At 48.3% G+C, this 24,425-nt stretch overlaps 1 protein-coding gene across 25 annotated transcripts in view; it reads right to left on the minus strand.

The window, feature by feature from the left end:
• Window positions 1-448: 448 nt before the first annotated feature.
• The window catches only part of WNK1 (WNK lysine deficient protein kinase 1), a 126,786-nt gene continuing 102,809 nt past the window's right edge, over window positions 449-24,425 (minus strand). For 7 of the 25 annotated variants that reach the window (XM_040233688.1, XM_040233678.1, XM_040233685.1 and 4 more), the window contains 19 exons: window positions 23,740-23,837; window positions 23,486-23,648; window positions 22,853-22,969; window positions 22,378-22,551; window positions 22,090-22,147; window positions 21,826-21,945; window positions 19,937-21,339; window positions 18,758-18,841; window positions 17,174-17,257; window positions 16,492-16,552; window positions 14,078-14,160; window positions 12,214-12,863; window positions 10,999-11,198; window positions 9,454-9,648; window positions 8,511-8,603; window positions 6,021-6,062; window positions 4,537-4,563; window positions 3,536-3,723; window positions 521-3,113 (listed from right to left, as the gene is read on the minus strand). In XM_040233688.1, the coding sequence (XP_040089622.1) occupies window positions 2,796-3,113; window positions 3,536-3,723; window positions 4,537-4,563; window positions 6,021-6,062; window positions 8,511-8,603; window positions 9,454-9,648; window positions 10,999-11,198; window positions 12,214-12,863; window positions 14,078-14,160; window positions 16,492-16,552; window positions 17,174-17,257; window positions 18,758-18,841; window positions 19,937-21,339; window positions 21,826-21,945; window positions 22,090-22,147; window positions 22,378-22,551; window positions 22,853-22,969; window positions 23,486-23,648; window positions 23,740-23,837 (4,158 nt within the window). In that variant the 3' untranslated portion in view covers window positions 521-2,795. Of the gene's footprint in view, window positions 3,114-3,535; window positions 3,724-4,536; window positions 4,564-6,020; window positions 6,063-8,510; window positions 8,604-9,453; window positions 9,649-10,998; window positions 11,199-12,213; window positions 12,864-14,077; window positions 14,161-16,491; window positions 16,553-17,173; window positions 17,258-18,757; window positions 18,842-19,936; window positions 21,340-21,825; window positions 21,949-22,089; window positions 22,148-22,377; window positions 22,552-22,852; window positions 22,970-23,485; window positions 23,649-23,739; window positions 23,838-24,314; window positions 24,369-24,425 lie in introns of all 25 variants that reach the window. The other 18 variants (XM_040233686.1, XM_040233683.1, XM_040233673.1 and 15 more) reach the window with 9 other exon arrangements.

Below are 24,425 nucleotides of genomic sequence, written 5' to 3' on the forward strand. Positions count from 1 at the left end.
ATGTATCCGAAAACCAACAATCTGATGTAAGCAGCCGTTTACAGTTACAGTCCAGAGGCAGCTGGAGCCCAGGCCTGTCTGTGATGTGGTGCCCGGGACAAGGAGCCCCATGGCAGGAGGCCTTGGCCACCCCAGCACCCCTGACCCCTCACCTGAGCTGCAGAAATTTTTTTTCTGGTTTTGGTTATTGTTACCACTATCTTCCTTGTCTGCAGCATCTTAGTTAAGGTCAGAATCACTGAAAAAGTTTCTGGAGATAGGAACCCAGTTATACATTGCACACAGGTCATATCAGAGCTAATGCGATCACGAAAAGACACCTGCTGGAAATGAATCCCCACAGCTCAACAAAACCAAGTTTGGTTTATCTGAGTGGCTTCATCACATGTCCACAAGCAGGAAGTGCAACCCACAGTGCCAAACATAGGAGTGACGGCTGCCAAGAATCCCCAAGGTTTGAATTCAGTTTATTTTTTTTTTAAACAGTGTACATTGTTAAATAATGTAAGGAAAACATTTATAATTCAGAAAGATTTTTTTTAATGTGGAAAAAGATACTCAAAGTGTACTATTAACACGAAAATAATTTAAACAGTTCAGTAGCACTGGTTCATTCCTCTAGGCTTCAGTTATTTCATCCACAGGAGGGGAAAAAAATCAACAGTAAATAAAACCAGTTCTTACTTCCATGTGAGTGAAGAGACCTCAAAGTCATTAAACCAAAGTGACAAGACGGTCGTGCCGCACTTGGCTCCCTCCTTTGGTGCAAAGTCCTGTCTCCTCTGTCCACGTGTCCGTTCCCATTTCCTCGGCACGACTTGTTCTGTCCTTACTCTTACCATTTCTCGAGGATTACAGGCAGAGAAGAAGTAAAGTTTCAAAGCAAAGCTTGGAGCACCTGCCCTTCTCATCTCTTATCTTCCTAAAAAACTCAGCTTTTATTTGCATCTTTGGGGCCTTGGCTAACTTAATAAAGAAAACGGCCAATGAAGGACAGGAGAGCCAAGCCCTTCCCGTCGTGGGAGATTCCTGGGATGAGCCACTGACGTGGCTGAGTCAAGAGAAGCAGCACCCCAAGATTAAGAGTCCTAGCTTGCCCCATCTTCTAGGAGAACAGAGATCCCCAAAATAGGCAATGGGAGAGTGAAGTTTCTGAAAATAAGAGAACTGCCCATCACAACTAGGCGTAGCACTAAATAATACTGGCTGGTTGCAGTTATTACTTGAGGGGAGTCTCTCTTTATATGAGAATATCCATTGTCATTCTAGAAACAAGGGTAGCCAGGGGATTACGACCCTGCAACCCTCTGGACATTATATAGAAGTGAGGAGGGACAAGCAGCCGTTCCTACAGTGCTTATTTCAGATGTGGGGCCACTTGCCACAAACTGCAGGACCCCACGTTGAGAAATACACGGTACATTTGCACCAAGAGGAAAGCAAGGCAAACAGTTTTTCTTAGAGCAACTTTCTCCATCTGAGACATTTCACTATCACATTTCCCAACTTAAAAACTAGCCCCCACCCCCTTCCTTTCTCTTCAGCCATTTCTTCTCAATCTTCTGTGTTCAAGCCCAGCGCAGGTAAGTAAGGCTTAGGGCAGCCGCTGGCCAAGCACCGCGTCTTCACGCACGTCTGTTCTGCAGCCTCTCGTCTCAGCACCGGTCGCGCGCCACGCTCAGTCTGGCAACTGCCCGATCTGGAGACAGCCTCCCTCCTCACTTGTCCTGAAACAGTTTTCTGCTTTAACCACTGATGTCAACTTAACATCTCACCCTGCTCATCTTACAAAACTGTTAAATGACTTGAAAAAAATACCCTTCCAGTTTCCTTACAACATAGTCCACTGCTGGGTCACACGGACCCACGCTCTCCTTCCACACACCCTCGCTGACCAGGGTCTGACGAGAAGTTGATGCAACGGCAGAAGCGATAGAAGTCCAAGGCACTAAGCATCCAGCAAGCGGTACTGGGAGGACGGAAGTATTCAAGTAGAGTGATTTATACAATTTTACATTCACATTTATTTGTCTAATACAATGGAAATACAAAGGAGAAAAGTGAAATCTCAGTAAGTAAAGGACAGAGCTAGCCTTTTAAGCCTTTCATATTTTACTCTTAAACTACTGTTGTCCAACAACATTTATACATCACAGTGTTTCCACATCAAAACTGATGGCAAAGTTACATGTCCGCAGGGAACTTAATTTTTTTCCTAATTGCTAATGCTGCAGTCAAAGCTGCGAGTATCATTTGCTTAAAGCACTAATGACCTATTGTAAGAAAGGGCTGGCTGAAACCTCCATCCCTCCCCTGGTGTCTTCACTGGGTTCTAAAGATTGCTTGGATAGGGGTCGGGGGTAGGGGTCGACAGGGTAGGAGAGAGCCCAATAGTTTAAATTTTTTGTCTTGTGGTTTACATTGAGGGAGTAAGTAAGGGGTTGGGGCGGCTACCAAAATGAAGAGCCTCACCACCTGAAAATACAGACGGCTCTGCTTTTCCAGAGCTCTCTAGGAGCCTTTTGACCAACCCGACTTCCCAAGAGCTCACTGCTGGGTCTGGGCGACGACAAAGCACACACAAGACAGCGGCCCTCTCTCTTCCTCCCACTCCAGGCGACGGTGAGGGCAGGGGAGAGGACCCACTCCAAGGGCTCTAAGTGGGATTAAAACATTCCTTTCTGGCAAGAAATGACCAGTTAAATGCAGCACTAGTAGTTGGCATACAGGCTACGCCCCCCGACCCCCCACATTCCATCTCCTGCCCCCAAACCTGCCCCAGGATCGCCTCGGGTCTACGTGGTCCGCAGGTTGGAACCTGGGGGGTTGCTGATGGATTTCTGCAAGTTGCTGATGTTGAAATTCTGTAAGGAGGCTGTTCCCACAGACTGGAACTGGCTAAGTGGCTGGGGTGCCGGGCCACCCGTCCCGCTCCACTGCGTGCCAAACGGGGGGGCAGGGAAACCGTACTGCTGAGGGGGGCACATGGCCTTGGGGAAGTGCCCTAGAGAGGTAGCTGACACTGCAGAGCCAGGGGCAGAGCCGCCCAGGTTTGAGGTCATGGAGACGCAGAGCTGACCGGGCGCGGAGAACTTCCTTGCCATGCCAGGGCCCTGGGGAGAGAACAGGCGGTGAAGCCGTGCAGGTGGGATGGGCACAGGGTGGGGCAGAGTTCTAGGACTGGGCTGCTCTGACCTTACAGGGTCGGGGGAACAACTCCCAGACAGCCTTTGTCACCATCACTGGCTCCTGACACTCACCACATACCTGTTCTGACTGGAAGGGGGTGCCATTGCATGCCTTGTGTGAGTGGCTCGAACACACGCCATTCAGAGTGTTAAGGAAAAGGGGAGGAAAAACTGGGCTGACTTAGTTCAGAGCAAGGAATCCAGGGAAAGAAACTAAGAAGGGACCTGGCTGACTTCTTTTTTCCCGGAAGTGCTAGAACTCAGGAGCCCCTGGAGGCGGTCACGGCAGGGTCCCCATGCCCAGCAACACTCGGACAGGCAGGAGAAAACACGAGGGTTGCGCTGACCTCATAGCTCACGTGTCCTTTGCTTCCCCGTCTGCCTGAGAAACTCATGGCGTCTCGGGCCCAGTTGTCCACCAGCTTGTGCAGGTCATCTGTGAATGTGCCCTTCCTGCTGGACGTCACGGCAGGAGGCGGAGCTGGGGCGGCCTGGCTGCTCACAGCTCCCCCGACGGCGTTGGTGCTGCTGGTCCCTGAGGTCAGAAGAAGCAACAAGGCACGCCCGTTAGAAGGGACTTGGGTGGTGACTTCAGGGAGAGGAGAGACCTCCCACGATGATCAACCGCAAGCCCAGGATGGGGGGATGAGCCAGGGAGCCATGCAGAAGGGAGGTTTCAGGGTCTCAGGAGCCAAACGTGGCGCGTAGCAGGGCCGGGGAGGGATGAGGGCCTGGGCCTCGCTTCACCCGTCCCCACGGTGTCGGGAGCGTGGACACTTGCTGCTGGGCCTCTGTCCAGCGCCCGCTGAGGGGAGCTGTGTGCTGAAGCCACCAAGCCTGGCTGCTCTGAACGCTGCAAGACAGGGCAAGAGATGAGGGCCCCCCAAGCACGGGCAGGGTCCAAAGCAGTGCGAGCACAGGCCTGAAGAGAGCTGGGCTCCCAAGCCGCGGGGGGACAGGGTCTGGGACGTGCTCAGCCGCTCTTCCAGAGGGAGACGAGAGAACGCGTGCTCTGTTCAGAAAGCTGCTTCACCTGGGCCCACAAACATGAACACAAACATCAACTTGGGAGAGTGAAGGCTCAACCTCTCCCAACTCCCTGTAAGGGAAGCACGAGGACGCGAAGGTTCTCTGTGCTGCGCCCGAGCCTCTCGGCTCCAGGAAGACGCGGCTTCCCCGAGGGGTCACCCCGGCTGCACTGCGCTGGCTTCTCCCCGCCCTGCCCCTCCCCGAAGAGCAGGCACTCTCTGTGCACCCATGGAGGTAGGGGTGCGGGGGAGCAGAGGCTCTGGGGCTGTGATGTGGGGTCTCTATGGTTTGATGAGGAAGAAAGGAGTCTGTGTCCTGCCTGATTTCGGCTCTGCTGGAGGGCACACTGGCGATTATTCGAGAGGCAGGTTTGAGGGAAGAGGGAAAGAAGAGTCAGGGTCTTGTGTATTCCCCACACCCCCATTTTCTTACCAGATCTCACATGTGCTGCAGAATAACTGTAAGCGGCCATTGTAAGGCATGAGCCAAGAGGACTTCAGACCCCCAGTCAAGGCCAGGGCTGAATGTCTAAACGCGGACACTGCCCGCTGTCACGGTCCAGCAGTGCCAGAAGCGACTCGCCTCCCACCCCCCAGGCCCCACGACGGGGGTGGCTCACCCGCCTGGGCTGGGCACCCAAGCCCGAGTGCGTGAGGTAAGGCTGCCCAGCGCAGAGGTCCCGTGCTTCTCAGCACCCAGGCAACACGGGGGCGGGGGCCGAGTTCCCTACAGAGCAGAACCCAGGAGGAAAAGTGGGACGCACAGGACACAGGCTTCCAGGACGGCAGCAGGGAGTCAGCGCAGGCGGGGCCGGGGTGCGGCTGGTGTCGCAGCGCATGCACGAGGACCATCTCGCCCCCCTCGCCCCCGCCCCCTGCGTGCGTGACCATGGCGGAGTGAGCTTGGTGGCGAGCGAGACGATGAGGACGACACAAAGGGTCACAAGTGAGCAGAGCTGTCAGCAGCCCACAGAGGGGAGCGCTGCTGCCACAGGCCGGGCTCAGCTGGGTGCGGAGGCCCCATGACACAGCGCGGGGTGGATACTGGGGGGGCACTAGCCACACAGGCGACCTTCTCATCCTGGCTGCTGAAAACCGCCTTCCCACAGGAGGATGACACACACACACCCCCCCAACCCCGCCCTTTGCAAGCAGAAACTAACTCTAGGAAAGGCTGGCTTGGCTACTAAACCCAGGAGAATGGGGGTGCACGTGGTCCGTGGCAGCAGGAAAGCAGTGACGAAACTGGCAGAGCAGGCGTTTCTGAGACACGGCCAGCCTTCAGAGGACACTCACTGTCCTTTAAACCCTTCTCAATTCTGCTCAAAAATGCTAAAAGCAGTGCATGCTTTCCCACCAAAAATGTTCTCCTGCCCTAGTCTGCCCCCTACCCCCTGCCCCCTTCCAGTAACAAGAGCCCACAATGAGCCATGCTTACTGCCCGCCTCCCAAGCACTGTTTTCTGGAAGAGCCCCTTGGCGGTGGCTGCTATCGTCTGCACTGTCTACACAGCTGGCTGACTCCTCGGGGCGCGAGGCAGCCCAACTCGCCCTACACACAGCCGCGGGCGCCCCCGGCCCACAGCGGCCACAGAGCCAGGTGCGGGCTGTCACCGAGAGCATGGACTGAGGGGACTTGGAATCTGGAAGGAGAGCCAGTGGCAACCACTGAGTGTGTTGAAGACGACACCAGAAAAGGGTGCAGGGCTGGGGTCCGGGAGTCGAGAGGCTGCGGGGCGCAAAGAGCTCAGGGCGACAGGCTTCACAGTCAGGGACCAGAAGTAACAGAAAGAAAGGATAATTACTACAGAGCTGGTTGCAAGGGCAGACTTTTTTCACCATCTTCCCTGAAGCACAAAGAGAGAGCAGTGTGTTAAAGATAAAGAAACAGAAGTATAAAATAATTAGACTCCCCAAACAGCACACCAGGGCCCAGCAGGAGAGAGGGAGGGGAGGGGACAGGGCCTGGGCTGTGCGGGGCCCCCTCCCGGCCCACGGCCCCACCCCACGCTGTCTGGAGGAGTGAGCCCCGCACCAGGCTTCTGGGGCTCTGGCCTCGCTGCTGGAACCTTGAGTACCCAGGCAGTCTTTCCACGCCCTGGCCCCTTCCTGCTTCTCCTGCTGGGCTGTTAAGACGCACTGCATTAAATGCATTCGCAATTCTACCACAGGAGGCTGACATGGTACCACTGTTACAGTTCTCATTTAAACTGGCTAACACACTGTTTCCAAACCCTAGACATACATACTAACCCCATGCCCCCTAGAAAAATCTTTTAAAAGTATGTGGAAAACGAGCAACTTTTGAACAAAAATAAAGCATGAAGCCAAGCCGTGCTTCCAAACCATTATCTATTTTGAGCACAGAGTGAAGCACCCCAAACTAGTTAAGGCCCCAACACCCAAGAGCCCGATATCTCTGTCCATATTTGCTCTTTCCCTTTTTTCTTTTTGGCCACACCACACTGCTTGTGGGCCTTTAGTTCCCTGACACAGACTGAACCAGGGCTCGGCAGTCCTAAACCACTGGGTTTATTTGCTTTAAATCTGCATCTTGAGGTCTGCTCACAAAAGCTTCCATAATGGACACTCACGTGCCTTCAACGGAGGCAGGGCCTCTCATTCATCTGAACAACACTGTAACATCACCTACCTTTCAGAGTGCGATGGGAATGTTCTGAGCTAACAGAAGAGGTGCCTGTCACATGGTACCTCCCTCACAAAAATGCCCTGGTCTTCCTCCTTCCCTCTGAGACACTACAGGCCACGTAACACGGACTGACACCTCCCAACACTTGTCCCCTGCTGTTACTGTCTCCTCAGTCATCTAACTGGACACAGGACTTACAGTGCTGACTTAAGTGCCGAGGAGCTAACACTGTTGGTCCAGCCTAGCCTTGCCAGGCCCTGCCAGCTCAGTTGGTAAAGAATCTGCCTGCAATGCAGGAGACCCCAGTTTGATTCCTGGGTCCAGAAGATCCCCTGGAGAAGGGATAGGCTACCCATTCCAAGATTCTTGGGCTTCCCTTGTGGCTCAGCTGGTAAAGAATCCGTCTGCAATGCTGGAGACTTGGGTTCCATCCCTGGGTTGGGAAGATCCCCTGGAGAAGGGAAAAGCTACCCACTCCAGTATTCTGGCTGGAGAATTCCATGGGCTGTGTATAGTCCATGGGGTCACAAACAGTCAGACACGACTGAGTGACTTTCCCTCACCCACTCAGCCTTGCCAGGAAAGCCATTGCCCTACCAAACAGGGCAGGCCTTCCACCTCCCTCTGGGCTACACAGCCCTGGACTAGTGCTGCATGAGGCCCAAGGACCTCTGAACCACACTCGAGAGACAACAACAGTCTGAGCACATGCACTTAAAAAGTATGTCAACAGCCACATCAGAAGTTTGAGGCCTTAACAGAGAAGATCTTTTAAGCTCTAACAAAGGTTTTCTACTTAAACCTCAGTTTTGTTTTTAAAATTCTCATTTCAACATACATTTATCAACTACTGGAACGTGCCAGGCTAATCAGACAGGAATGATGTGTGCCTCCCTGGGCTCCTGTCTTGCGCCCGGATCTCACCGGGTCTGTGCAGGACCACCCACACTCCACACGCAGGGAGGTGGGCTGGAGAGGCAGCTGCCTTGTTTTGAGGAAGAAAGCTGAGAAGTCCCAGCGATTTTGTTAAAAAGCCCATCTTGGCCTGCAGGTGCTGGCCCTTGGTCTTAATAAGCACAATAAGACGAACTACACTGAAACCCTCTTTGAAATCAGAGGGCAGTGGTGGTGAAAACATCCAGTGAAGAGATTCTACCATCTTTACAACTGACAGATGGTTACACTTAACTGAGGTTACAAAAAAAAAAAAAAAAACACCTTTCAATTCAATTTGCTCTGAAAAATAATACAAAAACAGGGTTTCCATTTTCCCTGCACCGGTGGTCAGGAAGCTTGCTGTGACTCCTGATGCCAGAGCAAGGGGGAGCACTATGCGTGGCTGGGCATGCGGACATCACTATGCTGAGTGACCCAGCAGGCCCTCGCCCTGGACACCATGCTGCCCTCTGGCACAGGCTGAGGAGGAGGCAGTTCTACTAGAAAACTCATTTTGAAGTTTACAGAAACCTATCATCAGATCTCCATCTTTTATCGTAATTAACAGAGGCCCAAACTTCTGAGGGCGATACTAGTTCAGCCAAGCCACTGCGGAGATGAGGCACAGACACAAATGAAGATGGACTGCGTGAAACAACAGATCCAGCGGCAGACACAAGGACAAGGAAGGAGTAAAGGTGTTACACACAAAGAGCCAAGCAGGGCGTACTCAGAAATCGCGTCCTCCTGCCGCCAGCTTTGAACGTCACCTGCTCGGACGCACAGTTAAACTTGGCACAGCCTGTGAGAGGGGAAGAATGGGGAGAACAGGGAGAGAAGAGACAGAACACGGCTACGAGACGTTAGAACCCGAGCTGAGAGCCGGATGTGCTAGGACGGCACACAGAGGGACGAGCTCACAGGACAGGCCTGCACGCCAGAGGCGGGGTCAGGTCTGTCCTCCACCAGCCCAGACTGCGCCACCCACCAGCATGCTCAGAGACAGGCTGATCTCTAACCTTCGCAAAGCTGGGCAAAGGCGCCTCCGTTTGCCGTCTAGATCCCCTTCATTCTTTTCCACCCAGATGCCCAACAGCTTTTAAGTTTTGTCTAATGTTACTAAAAGGTCTTTCCTCTACAGGAATGTTCTGAGTGATCATTTTATTAAAACTCTGTTTATTAAACAACCTATACTTGGGAAGTAGATTAAAGGTAGCAACTTGAATTTTAGGGCTATTCACTTTAGTATGTCTCTTTCACACTTAGAAATTATTAAAGTCTACACTGGCTGAACAAATGCATTAACTTTCAGAAAGGGCTAAAACACCTAAGAATCTGGTTTCAGGAAACCCCAGTCCAGTATTAAATCATAAGTTCCAAATCCGAAAGGAGTCCTGCACTGCACTGAGGCGTCACAGGGCCACTTTCTGCTGTAATCCCTTGAAGAAAACCTACTTCCACCAGAACGGAGCAGTGATCCCACCCAAGCAAGTTGCCACCCATCCCCTTGACAGCCCAAAGAACCGTGTGGGCAGCAGGTTCCAGGTCAGCTGCTCCCCCAAGCCACCTGCCTGCCCCAGGCTTCTGTCCTGCCTGTGGCTGTGTCTCCATTTCAAGGCTCTCAGAGGATGGTGGCTGCTCGTGGCTCTCACCTTGACCTGGAGCAGAAAGGCTTGGTACTGAGATGGCACCATCACTGGTAAAGGCCGAGTATACGTTGTCACTGGAAGGAGATGGTTTCACGGGCTGTAACAGCTGGTTGGGCCCTGTATCCGGGACGCTGCCAGGAGCAGGGAGGGTCTGCTGAGGGTGCAAGACTGAAGCTGCACTCTGACCAGACAGGGTACCTGTTAGAAGATACACTGGGCTTAGGGAGGTACACAGCTTTCCCCCTGCATTGGATAAGTACTGTCTACTTATCACTCCCACTGAGGGAGTGATAATGAGTCAAAAGCTACAGACCAAAGGGCAAAGGCCTCTGGAAGGGATGGGGAGTAAGAGATGAAGGAGAGGCAACAGGGCTGCAGGGCCCCATCCCTGAAGCTGCTGAGCTGCAGATAACCTGGGGGACTCAGGAGTCCCAGCTGGGTAAGATGACAGTGCGTGCAGGAGACGCAGGAACTCCACTGTGCAACTTCAGCCCTGCCTCTTACCCTCTTAAGCGGAGACTGGTCCAGAGACAGTCTCTCCTTAGTCCTTCTGGTACATGTGTCAAATAAAGTACAAAGAGGTGTCAAAAAATGATACAGGGATTATACAGTAATGCATATTTAGAGTTATTTTTGATAGATGGTTTTCACTCATTAGCCAGGTGTCCTGAAGTAGACACCTGGCTATTCCTTAGTATAACTAATGGAACAGAAGTGCACTCCAAAAGAAGGCTGAAATTGGGATCAGAATCTACATTAGCTGCTGTGACTTATGATCTCACATCTCATAATGAATTGGCTCTAACATCCCAGAGAAAAGATGTGGGCCCCTGAAAACTTGCAGAGAATGGGAAGCTGTTAAGCCTGCAAGTGCTGTCCGATACAGTTAACATGAGAACTGAGAAGCAAGTGCCAAGTGTACTGGAGTGTAAGTATGTAAGTGTGTTCCAGCTGCTTTTACTTACAACTAGTTACCTAACACTACCATAACTTCACCAAAGGGTAAAAACTACATAATAAAGAAAAAATAGGCAAACCACAAAAATAAAGAGATTATGATTTAACTATTTTTTGACTATAAATACTAGCACGTTCTTTATTCCCACACAGCTAAATAAAACTTTAATCAAGGACATTATCACGTGACATACCCAAACACCTATATGGAATTTACATACATGCCAATTGTGATTATGACCACTCCACTCATTAAAGAGAGAGAACTGACCTGGGCTTTACTAAACAGAGAACAGTGTGTTTTCTTCCAGCTGCCTAGGAGTTTGGTGACATGAGTTCCATGAGTCAAGAACAACTACACATGAAAGAAACCACCAGACAGCAATATGGGCAACACAGGAAAAGGGCACAGTGCCACCCTGTCTTCCAGGCTCAGAAAGAGGCTCCATAAACATGGAGAGTAGAAGGAAGGAAGTGAGACTGTGGGAAAGTCAAACTCCTTCGCAATTAATTCAACGGAAGTAGCCAGTGTTCAACAGATTCTAGACACAGACGGAGACAGAAACACAAGGCAGGATGGCCACGGCTGACCTGGTCCAGGGCTTTTATTCCCCAAAGAGCTGCTGCGACTGGACTTGCTCCCTTTGCTTTTGGTGGGTCGCCTCCTTCTCCCCGCAAGGGGGGCTGCTGGGGGAATGATGACAGCAGGAGGAACCTTGCCCAGTTTGGTGTATAAAGACTCAATTTCGTGCTTCTGGCGACTCTGCAGGTCCTGAATCTCTTTAAGATGTCTACAAAAGATAACCAAACAGTTAAAAAATATAATAACTACCTCTGTTCCAACCAAAATTAACATGATATCACCTTCACGCACAGGTTTACCTGCTAATGACTCTGTCCAACAAATGCACTTAATCTAGTTTCTACTAGCTTGAGAATCTAGTTTGTCAGCTCTTCTTGCTGGCCTCTACACCCAAGCCAATTCCAAAAAGCTCCTAAGTGAAGTGAAGTCGCTCAGTTGTGTCCGACTCTTTGTGACCCCATGGACTGTAGCCCACCAGGCTCCTCCATCCATGGAATTTTCTAGGCAGGAATACTGAAGTGGGTTGCCATTTTCTTCTCCAGAAAAAGCTCCTCCTGCTGCTGCTAAGTTGCTTCAGTCGTGTCCGACTCTGTGCAACCCCATAGACGGAAGCCCACCAGATTCCCCCATCCCTGGGATTCTGCAGGCAAGAACAGCGGAGTGGGTTGCCATTTCCTTCTACAATGCATGAAAGTGAAAAGTGAAAGTGAAGTTGCTCAGTCATGTCCGACTCTTCGAGACCCCCATGGACTGCAGCCTACCAGGCTCCTCTGTCCATGGAATTTTCCAGGCAAGAGTACTGGAGTGGGGTGCCATTGCCTTCTCCAGAAAAAGCTCCTAGCCAACCACAAATGACTGATGATTTTCCAGAAGGATTTCCTGACTTTGAGGCTCTATACAGGATACTGAACTGGCAACTCAAATCCAGTTTGTCAACTGTGACCAAGAAAACCTGCTGAAGTATTCTATACCCCAGTGCCATCAGCAGATTCATTCAGTAGGCTAAGAAATGGTTAAGATTAGGTTAATAACGCTCAAGTGCTAGGGTTAAAAACCACATGTAGCAGCTATGCACAGGTGCTGAGGCAGTTCTGTAACTAGGGATGCCCTGAGTCCTTCCGAGAACTACATCCAGAGGCCCCGCTCCTGCATCACCTCTCCAGCACCGGGAACGGGGTCCTCACACAGCTCTGCCGCCACCCTCATGGGAGAAACACACTCACTTTTCCCGTAGTCGGCGAAGCTCTAACTTTAAGTCCTCATCTTCAATGTCTGACTCATTGTCGCTGCTCATGTAGGAGGAGTTGAAGGAATTGCTGAGGCTCTGACTGAGGCTCTGGGCAGGAAGGCTCTTGGAGCTCAGCTGCGGAGGGGAGTGTGGACTCCCTGAGCCAGCATCCGCGTCCCGGCTGAGGAAGGCAGCCTCCAGGTCGGAAGACGGCCCGTTCAGATGCGAAGGCTCAGACAGTTCGGGTTTCTCTTTCTTTGGCGTCACGGTGGGAGGAACGTCGTGTTCTGAGTCCATGAAAGGAGGAGAGACCACTGGCTCCTCTCCCTTCACCTCAGCCATCTTGTCTTCGGTTCTGGACACAGAGAAGCGACCCACTCTGCTCGCTGTGGTGGTCACCTGAAAACGGCCGACCTTGCTAGGCTGCCCAGCTTCTGAGGCAGACGGCTGGCGGGCGCTGTCCGGCATATCTGCAGAGGTGCCCCGGACGGCCAGCCCGTTGGGCTCTGCCTTCACCACAGTGCTCTCGGGGCTACTGCTTGACAGCACTGAGGACTCTGACGTGCTGGATTCAAAGTGGACAGACTTGGCATCCTCCGATTTACTTTTACCCTCCTTCTGGGGATCATCCATTGCAACTGAAACCTGACATAAACAGACCAAAGTGAGACTAAAAAACTCCTGAACACTCCATTTTCACAATGGATGATAAAAAAAAGTGAATCACTTTATGTCCCAGTCTGAGTAGGCTGATTATTTGTTTATACAGGCCCTCTACCTTGGACCGTGAAAACAGAAGGAACCGTACCGCAGAGCATGACATGTCTGCACTGAGATATGCAATCAGATGAGATTCTGAGCGGCTGGCTAAGCCAAGCAAATTCGCTACTTCCATTATCTCCTGTTGGGCACAGGACTCAGATCACATCTTGTTAAAATATAAATAACAACAGGTCACAGAATATTGACGATTGCTTGTAAACAAGAGAAACTACAAAGATTAAATCCAATAAATGTTAAATGACAGCTAAGCTTCAAGAAATAGGACAACCAGCTAGTGCTAAAGGAAGGATCCAGACTTCTGTGCTAGTTCAACAATGTATTAGAAATAAAGTCAGGGAAGCCACAAACCCGGAGAACTTTACAAATGAGAAGAACATGACCCAATACCCCCCAGCTTCAAGTGCTATCCTGAGAATAATTAGAAAGTAGCTGAGAAAACAGAAAAAGATTTTTAAAGCCTGCACTATTCCCTATCACTAACCCAGAAAATATTCACTTGTTTCCCAACTGGGAAAATATAATTACATGGTGTCATTTGATGCTGACTCAGTATTTTCACTATGGAAATCAAACTTAAGAAAGTTATCCTAAACATGAAAACTGTTTTTATACAAAGATGTTTACTGTTACTTATTAAACAATTAGAAACTGCCTAATGACTGACAATAGGAGAATGGCTAGACAACCCCACCCCTGGATGGGAAAAGCTGCAGCGGGCCATCAGGAAAGCAGCAGGTCAGCACCAGGCCCACACACGCACAGGCCAAGGGGAAGAGGAGGGTGGGCAGGCAGTGCCACCGCCTACCATTCCTCTACCACTCTGAGCACTCTTCATTTTCCTTAACGAGCATGTATTATTTTAAGAGAAGAAAATGATAAACAGCTCTAAAGTGCTCCTAAAAAAGACATATCATTGATGGCAATTAGGTCCCCAAAGACAGATGTAAGTTTCTTATATACACACTCCCACTCCGGAATCAGAAATCCCTTTTTTATCATACATACACCACCACTGCCCGTATTGGGGATCCTTTCTTCGTCACACACACCCTACCCCTTAAAAGTGAGAGTCTTACCTGAAATCGCCCCATCTTCAGAACACCAGCTGTGGAAGTGGGTGCAAGGACAGGAGCTTCTGTGACTTGAGAGACTGAAACAGCTACACAGAGGAGGAAGAGAAGGAATGTCAGCATCTTTTTAGCAGCTTCCTTTCCCTGGCCAGAAGCAAAGTAAACAGAAACTGCGCCCTCCAAGAAGAAACTCCTTAGAGGAGAGGAACACTTCCTTATGTCTGTCTCCCCTCGATGCGCCCAACAAGGGGAAACGGTTACTGCTCGCCTTCCTCCCGGACACCTTCTGTGTAAAGACTACATTGCTGTGAAATCCTCTGATCCTCTGTCTCCCCTGAACACCAGACACAGGACAGCACACCACGTGGAGGAATAAAAGCCGGGAGTAGCTACGCGGCTTCCCGGCTCAGCTCACACGGGAAGAGATACTGAGGCTGATGGGCAGGGACACTATAGCTCTGTCCTATAACTCAAAGATGTAAATAAATGAAGCAAACCATGAGATTCTGCTGAGGACACTAAAGACCCATTTTAAATGGGAACTAGCTATAGCAGACTTTTATAGCAGCAACCGCTCTAATATGTATATTCTTATATTAAAAATCTGTGCAGTACATTAAGAATGGGAGTACTGAGTCACTGCCATTTAAAACTCTGACAGACATAAACTGATCTCCAAAAGGCTATACATATACACCAAGTCACCAGTGAATTTACCAAGGAGAGGGGAAAAATATGATGACTTGTAGTTTTATTCTACTGTTCTGTTTCATGAAGGAAGTTAAATATTTTCACGTCTATGTTTGTTTTTTTCCTCCTGTTATCTTTTTTTAAATTTTGGTCTATGCCAAATTTGCAGAAATTCTTTATACTGGCAAAACAAAGTCCTTTTTGTGACAGGCATATACAACACACACATTTCCCAGGTTTTCATTTATCTTTATCTTTGGACGTAACAGTACTTTTCCCCCATGCAGAAACTGAAAATCTATTAATGCTTCTGGGTTGGGTATTAAACGTAATAATAACATCTTTCTCTGTATCAGGGAGTAACAAACTATGATCTGTGAACCAAATCTAGACCACAGATTGTTTTTATAAATAAATTTTATTGGAACATAGCTCATTCATTTTATTATCTATTACTTCTTTGGAGCTACAATAGGTTAGATATTTGAGTAGTTGTGACAGACTGTATGGCCAGCAACACCTGAAGTATCTCCTCTCTGGCCTCTTACAGAACAAGTTTGTCAACTCTGCTCTAAATAGTTGGGGAAAAAAAAAAAAAAAAGATCCCTTTTGTTTTCTTACAGTCCTGCTTTATGGCAGCATTTTCCATCTCTGTTCCACTTTGAATTTATTTTGGCCTAGACTAGTGATACATCTTTACTTTTTTCCAGATGGCTGTCTAGTTGTCCAAACCACTTACTGAACTACCCCATCTATTTCATTGATTTGAAAGGCCACCTTTTTCATATTCTACATTCTATTTTAGTTTGTCCATTTCTAGACTTTCTAATCTATTCCACTGATTTTCAAGTCACTTCTTTTAAAATAAGAGTCAATTCATAGTGTGACTGTCTTGCAAATAATTTAATTTAGAAAGGTTTTAAGTGCAACTTAGCACTTTTAAGGAAGACAGGAAGTAGTAAGAGCATTCAGGCAATCTTACTAATAGTTATACAGGGAATTACACTTATGGCAGGTGATGTTGAGGAGGATGCTTATCTGGGAAAAGGCAACAACAAAAAAAGTGTTAAATTTCCCATGTTTGGTGGGACTGATGGTGAAGAGAGATTTACAACAAAACTTTACAACAACAATAGCTGATATGAACTTTCAACTAACATCATGATAAAAGTTCTAATAAAACATTTAAGCTGTTGGTATGGATAATTTTTACAGAATTAAATTTTTTTGGAAATATTCCTTTTAAAAACAGATTATTTTATGGACATGCCAATTCTAAACAATTCAGAAATAGACAAAAATAATGTTTAAAACTGAGAATCTGAACTCTTACATGTGCATTTTCACCATCCATGCTGTTCAAGCTTCTATATTTCTATACATCTCAAAAGCCAAGAGGCTGTGAATAAATCAACTTTTATAAATATGCTTGCATTTCCTTGTTATGTTTTAGCAAGGATCTGGCCTAGCTAAAAAGAAAGAAAGAGTCTTATGCTAAGAAACTATCATTATCCCCTAGGAAGCCACCACTCAAAAAGAAGTAAAAACCTCACAACCCTCCTGACACTACTGCTCTAGATATTAGTATCAGTTCTTGCCAAGCAAGAAATACATAAGAATGCCCTCTGACAGTCTCAAGTACACCTGCAAATTCTCAAGAACGTGTACCTCCCACCATCAATTACAGGAAGACCGGGCGCGGGAACAGAGAGGAAGAAGGGTGCCCTCACCGTCCTTCGGAAGTTGGGCTCCTGTCTCCACAGCCGCTGTTGGAGCCACCACAGACACGGGCTGCAAGACACACACAGACACCACCATGGCTTTAGCGTCAGAGGCTCAGTAAGAGGGTCTTTTCCCTGCTACCTTTCCACTGGCCAGAAAGACAGGATGTGTGAAGAAACGCTTTTGTCTAAGGCAATTTTTCTTTAATAACCTAAAAACTAGTCTGATATAAAGAAAGACGGATGTTTTAGAGATTTTTAAAAGAAATTTTGAGTCTTAACCTTTCCAAATCGCTTTCTTAATTTTTCTCATGGAATGCTTAACCGTGGATATTCACAGAAAGGTAATCTAAATTAGAACATTATTTTGTCACAAGCCTAAAAGACTTAAGGCTTCAAACTTAAAAGTGTGGCCTCCTCCCAGGCATAAACACAGAATCCACAGGGCTGGTCTGTGGGAGAGCTCTAACTATAGGGAAGATAAGAAAATCAAAACCAATGTCTTGCTTGGTTACACTGCTAGGTCAGTGTTACTCCTTCATTAACCATCTCATTTCTGTTGACTGAAACTAAAGCAAAGACTCTGCTTCAGTGCTAAAGGTATTCAAAGTGGTCAAGGTCATAGCTTACATCCCAGGAACATAACACATGAGGGTTATGGGAAGATTTTATCAAGGTCGTCAGAACTCACACCAACGGCAGACGTCAGCACACCAGTCTCAGGACTGAGGGTTCTTCTCAGCTGAGCGTCCAGGTCTCCCAGGGGCTGCGGGGGCTGAAGGACACAGCATGGTGAGCACAGCCTCAGGCATGGCCAGAGCCAACGCACACGGGACACACTGCTTCCTGCTCAGACCACATGGCATGACCTTCTCTGCTCACTCAGTACTAAACCCAATAATCTACACTCACCTTAGCTTTCCTGCTTGAATGACTCACCAAGCTCTCAAAATAGTATCATCAAGTTCTTAAGCCAAACAAAAACCCAGTTACATTTATGTTTTTACAGTTTTGAGGTCTTCTCTCTTATATCTGTCCTCTCCAAAAAAATATACTCTAAAACATGTACAAGGCTGACTGGCAGATTAGCCGTATCGTTCCCTATTTTCTCTTTCAGTTTGGTGCATCTTCCTGAGGACCTGTGCTTTGAGTAACAGCAGGTATTAGCACGCTGTCACTGCCTTGGCTTCTATCAACCGTGCGCCTCTCTATTCTTCATCCGCTTAGCCTCACTCCCATAGGTCTAATTTGAAGTTTCTCATTTCACATTTTGGGCCTTTGAGGAATTGGAATACATGTTTTTAATGAGAAAATAGGTTCAAGACTTTCACAATCTTTTTCAAAGTTTAGCAGCTGATGGAGTGAGTTCTCTATTGGAGTTATTACTTTATTTAGCAAGTTGCTTAAATTATGTTTTACTGTGTATCTGGGATTAAAGAAGTAAGGATAAACTCAGACTTCAAGTTAGCAATTTCCCATATTTTTTTCTTACATCTTATTCTAAAGTAAGTCCCTAATTTAGTTTCACTGTTTACTTGCTTGTCCCATGTCACAAGCTCTTACATAGTTACAATGGGATCATGCCAAGTACTTTACAGGAATTTGACTCTTGTATGGGGTTGAGGGTAGACTGGGAAAGGCCATATTAATTCACAGACTGCAGGCGATTCTGACCCCAAGTGAGCAGAACGGGTGTGAGATGGGATCTCATTGTTATGTCACTGGTCTCATTTGTCTCTGAGCAATCTCATGTTAGCTGAGCTCTGTTGGGTTTTGGATTTTAAGATTAATATCTGTTTTTCATAACCATGACCCTCTCATACCCAATTACTTCATTAGGAGGTCACTGAGAGAAATGTCAAACATTCAAGAAAAAACAGGCCATTATCAGTTATCAGGGTGGCATCCTTTTCTTAGGAACTTTCACCATTAATTTTGATTACATTAAAAATTTTCCACTTGCACAATGGTGTCATCTTCAGTATTCTACAAAAGTATGAATGACAAAGCCATTATATCTTTTTGGGCAAAATGTCATATTTGCTATTTTTTTCCCATTAAGATATGAAAAAATATTAACAGCAAATGATTTCTAGATGATTTGCTTCTGACTTTAAGTAGGGCCTATATCATCAGCTACGGGGTTTTAAAAGCAAGTTGTTACTAAGTCAAAACCAAACAGGAGCCAGAGGCAAGATCACGCAGTGGAGAACTGCAATAAGCTTTGAGAAAGAAAGGAAAGGCACAAACAGAAATTTGCCAAGTTGCAGGGCACCTGAGTTAGTGAAGGTCCCGGAAAAGGTGGCAGCTGCTCGCTGGGCGGAGTACCAGCTGGAAGTTCAGTGCCCACGGGCAGCACCTACAGACAATGAAGGGAAATTCAAGTCCGTGAGACAGCTGAGCAGAGACAGCATACAGAGAGCAAACCGACTAATTCAAATGCAGAAGCGTAGGAACAGGATGCATCTGGTTAAGGGAACTTTGTTGCCTGGGTTACACTCTGGTATCTACCGTAAATAAAGGACATTATAACCGTGGCGCTCTTAGAGGGGTTACCATGATATACCAATACTATGAACCAAACTTAGTAAAAGGCTGTTCCCAAGAGAAAGCAGAGCAAATGAAGGCTGTTGGACACGAGGCACAGGCCAGGCCCTCGCAAGCCTGTCCGGCACAGTGTCATCAGGCCGTCTGAGGGCACAGCACAGTTCAGAAATAACCATGGGGCAGGTCTGATAGCAAAAGGCATCAGAAATCTAATGCTATCACGGTATCTGTATGCTGTCTGAGTGAAGCCGCTGTACTACCCCATTGTACAAAGGATCTCACGCAGAAGGCCAGGCAGAAAGAGGGGGAAGCACACAACAGGAGAGACACAGCCCTGCTATCTGGAGAAGAGCAGAGACTGAAGCAGAATGAGAGGAAGGCACCACAGGAGAACCAGCAGGCACATCCTAGTAATCGTATCCTTAACATTGGATTCACCTCTCCTTCCGTCAAACTTACCACCCACTTCCAACTTTTTATAAAAACTCCAAATTGTGTGCCTATGGAACCTAAGCAAAGCAGAAAGCCTCCCGCATTCTCACGGAAACAAAGACTGGACTGCTGTCCCCAGGCACAGCGCCAGCAGGAGCACCCCACACCCTGTGGGATGGGGGTTTCTTCAGCCTCAGTCTGCACCAATTCAGAAACTACGCCCGCATTTTACCTACTATCATTCTTAGAATATCTTACAGTTAACCCCAAATCCTGCCACATTTAAGAAGAGAAAAATCTCAGGTTCAATGAACGTATATTCTAAAATCATCTTCAACTAATTTAATAATATCTACTATAAGGAAGCCAAGCATCACTATAACTATACTGCAAGGCTGAACTGAAAAAGTTTACTTCGGGGTGGGGGGTAGGGAAGAACAATATTTTCCCAACAATTTCAAAATAAGAATCTTACTGGAGGCTTAGTTAAAGGTGGCTTTGCTGGAGCAGTTTCAAGTTTCACTCCTGGCGCAGAGCTGACTGGGGTGGAAACTTGCCCAGGAGTGACCGTTGGTATAACTGACAAGCCAGCTGCTCCTAAGGGCAGACTGGTTGGTGGCAAGCAAGTACTGGCAGTGGAAGTCAGAGGCTTGCTTGGTGCAACAGCAGTGGTTGGGAGGCCTGCTGTGACAGCTGTCTCCACAGTGAGCGAGCTCTCCAGCGAGATGGGGGCATGTTGGGCTCCAGAAGAGCTGTGCTCACTGAAGAGAGATCGCAGCTTTTCCTCCAAAGTCTTGATGTCATCAATCCCAGGAGCTTTGGGTTGAGTGTCAGCATCTATCTCGGGACAGTGAGTGTGGGGCTGGTTGGGGAGCAGAGCGGGCTGAGGCTGACTATGAACCAGGGTCTGTTGCACAGCAGGCACGCTGACAACAGGCTGTACCAGGGGTGGAATACCGGGTACCTGGGGCAGTAGAGGTGTTGACATGGGTCCTGCCTGGGAGAGTACGGGAGTAGAGGTTACAACTGATGGGAGAACCAAAGGGTGAGCCGCAGCAGCAGGCTGAGAAACAGCACTGGACACTCCTGTTCCAGGGGCGGGAGAGGACAAGGTGGCAGGAAGGGACAGAGCCAGGCCAGTAGTGCTGCTATGGGCCGTCTTATCCAGTGCGTGGGCACTGACCAGCACTGTCTCCGCCAGAGCCGGGACAGAGGTACTGCTGCTGAGAGTGAGGGACGGCGGTGCCGTGAGGCTGGGGCCCAGAGCAGCAGCGGGCACAGCTGTCAGCGTGGCCACCCCGGTCGAGCTGCCTACTGTGGGCTGAGACGGCACAGGCGGAAGCTGAGCAGCAGAGGCAACAGTGCTGCCCACAGCAGAGGCTGGTGTCAGGGATGCGGGTGCAGAGGGGAAAGTGCCTGCACTGGAGGCCCCGCTGCCGGGGGTGGGAGCCTGCGCCGCCTGGGGCGCTGGTAGTGCCGAGAGAACTGCAGGGATGGTGACGCTGGGGGCCACGCTGGAAGGTGCCGGGGACTCAGACACAGGGGGTACAGGGAGACCACTGGGAGGTATGACACCTGTTCCAGGGGCCACTGTCACCTCAGTCTGAATGACCGATGTGGCCACGTCACTAAGAGGGTGGCTTGGGGCAGGGGCTGACACTGAGGCTGCGGCTGCTGCAGCCGGGGCTCCAGGGGCGCTGCTCAGGGTGGGAGGCACTGCTGGAAACACGGGGCCTGTGTGACCAAAGTGGGGAGGGGCCGTACTCGGCCCTTCTGCCATCCGAGCGTGTCTAAGCTCAGAAAAGGCCTGCTGCAGACTAAGGGATGAGGCAGAGTGAGACAAGTTCATTCCAGGCCCAGCAGATGTGGAAGCAGCAACTGCAAAGGAAAAGGAAAACTCAGACTCAGTCCGTTGTAAAAAGCTGGTTCAGAAGGGTGCCCTCACCTATTCTTGGGATTCTTAACGGTGCCACACACCCACGAGGTACACGAGCTCTCCTGAGCAGGTGTCAGCACGTGACAGGGGCGCTCAAGCAAAGTAGGCCATCTTGTATGAATATGTACTTCTGAAAGGGCATGGAGGGACCGCAAGCCATCCATGGTAGTGCTAAGTGGAGACACGCATGGTGCTGAACCCACGCAGCTTCGGTCATACAGGCTATGTCTAGTGTGGCCATCCTTCTGTGCCCATTTGCTTAAATCCACTCTATTCATCATCTATTTCCCTTCTCCATATGTTTATCTGTTGGTTAGTCTCAATTTTCTACTCTTCTCTACTGTCTATGTCATCATTTGACCAAGCTTCCAATCTAGGAGGGAGAGACATGGGATTTATACATGTATGTGGGAGAAACAATTTCTTACCCGTATCTGAAATTTCAGTGAAAAGTTTTGATTCTCGTAATCGACTTTCTGGCACAGGACTTACTATAAACCGTCTTCCAGCAGAATGAACAACTTGAGTTAAAGAACTGGCAGGAACGCCTGCTTAAAAAGAAACAAACCACTTAACTGTGCTATTATTACATACACACACAGTCACCAACACAAAGCTTCAAAATTTCATCATTAGCACACAACTTCTTAGGTAAAAGGTAAGAACAAACAATAAAAAGAAAAGAAATTCACCTATCTGTTGTGGCATGGAAGATGCAGGAATTGGTTGTTTGAACTCTCCTTCCAATTTCTACGACAAACAAAAGGGATTAAATGTGTTCTCTAACTCAATCTTAATAATCAAGCAAATCAAATGGCCACATGCAAAGAGAATATAAATGCTGATCATCTCAGTTACAGGTGTGATGTAGTATCACTGGACACTTGCAAAGTGTCAGACTAGACAGCTCAGACTCCGCAAGGCAAATACAGCATACTTTTACCGTAAACAGAGTTTCACCATGGGAATGATGAACCTACTTGGGCGCCTGAGAAGCCGTAGTCATCCTTGCCATGGAGACTCTCCAAGCTCTGGTCACCCTCTGGCTCCACACTGACATCCTCACTGAGCATCTCGTCAGCTTTCTCAATGATCTCCCGCACTTGCTCCACAAACGCATCTCTCTCCAGTGCCAGAATAAAGTCATTGTTCACCTGTAAGAGGAATGCGACGTCCACCTTTCATACAGTGCTGGAGCTTTAGTCATCCCAGCACCACTTCTGCCCATCTGTTTAACACCCATACTGGATCTGATTACCACATAAGTTGGTTCTTCAATACCTAGTTACACATGACCTAGAAAAAAACACCTGTAAATCACAGATTTGGTATGCTAGTTAAATTCACACTGAAATAAATGTTACTGTCAAAATAGTTCACAGAATACTGCACATGCGCCTACAGCAGTAAGATCAAGGACACAGGAAAAGTCTGGAACTCCAGACAGAGACGTACCATAATTGTGGCTATCTCCTCAGGGTTGTCACCATCTAAATCAAATTTGAATGTAACCATCTTCCGATTGTGAGTCTCTAACTGACATTCTACCACCCGATCTCCCTTATTTGAAACCTGAAAAGAAAAAAGAAAGGTACTTCGTATCTCAGAACACCACACTCAGCTCTGGGACTGAATGTGACAGGTAACACAGGCCAAGGACTGCCTCTTATACTACTAGCAAGGAATCCTGAAGAAAATATCAGCCTTTCAGCTACTTACGTACTTATGGATAAGTAAATGGCACCCCACTCCAGTATTCTTGCCTGGAGAATCCCATGGACAGAGGAGCCTACTGGGCCATATAGGGACGCAAAGAGTCGGATACAACTGTAGCAACTTAGCATGCACTTGTATACATCCTTCACTAAAGCGTCTGGAAGAAATGTAAGGTCTTTGTGCTATAAATAAAACCCTATTTTTTTTCCTAAAAGGTAAGATAGTGCCTTCTCATAGAAATATCGAATGTAACAATATCATCTGGGTGATTAAAAAAAAAAAGATCCTAAACTTTCATCAATATTCCCAAGCTTTATAAATATTTAAATGTTATTAATCAACTACATGAAGCCAGAAGTCAGTAACACTTACATTGAGAATTCTCAGTTTTGGGCGGGAAGGCTTCTCATGACGAGAGCGGCTCCTTATAGACTTTCGATGCAGCCGCTTCGTCGTCCTGCCCTCGTGCCTCCCGCTGGATGAGGGGACGTTCTCGTTGCCATCACTCATGCCTGAAGCCACATCTGAATGTGCACTGCAAAAACAATGCGCAGTTGTCGGTGAGATTTCAACCTTCCTTCTATTCCATCCTCCCATCAAGAACGGAGAACTGCCCTGTCACATACCTGTCTATAGAAGAGACCGCCATGGCTGGCTGGGCAGGCTGTGGCTGAGCCCCGGGAGCTGGCTCTGGAGGAGCCACCTGAGAGACGACCTGAGTGCTCTGTGAACAGAAAGGGAAATTCACACCTCGGCCATAAAGCAGTTTATTACTGACCATCCCCAACTAACTAGTCTTTTTTTTCCTTACCCCTCCCCTAAATCCTAAAAGCACTATAACTCTCAATTTCAGCATCTACAGACAGTCGTCTTAAAATTGCAAAGGAAATTTCTAAAGCTAGTCTCTGGTACAGACTGCATGGTGTGTCATCAGCCAGAGGAGCGGCTAGGTAGTGAGAAACTACAACCTGCCATGCAGCCAGCATCTCACCACAATGTGCAACAGGGCAGGCAGAGCAAAGTGCAGATGGCTCAGAGCTCTCTCGGAGTGGGGCAGAAACAATCACTGGGAGCATAGCGGGGGAAGCTATTCTGGTGACTGCTCATGGCAGGAACTTGTGAAAGAAAGGGTTAAGAACGCTAGAGGGCCAGCTAGAGAAGTGAAGTGCTAACGAGGTTATTCTTCTCAAGGTACACTCACTTCCCAACAGAACAGCCAGTGGCAACAAGGGCCCCACACTGGCATTTCATTCTGCTGTAAGAAAAAGTCATTCACAAGTTAGTTTGAAATAGTTTCCAAATGAATCCTAAG

The sequence above is a fragment of the Oryx dammah genome, unplaced genomic scaffold, assembly GCF_014754425.2.
Source record: "Oryx dammah isolate SB20612 unplaced genomic scaffold, SCBI_Odam_1.1 HiC_scaffold_29, whole genome shotgun sequence".
Lineage (NCBI taxonomy): Eukaryota > Metazoa > Chordata > Mammalia > Artiodactyla > Bovidae > Oryx > Oryx dammah.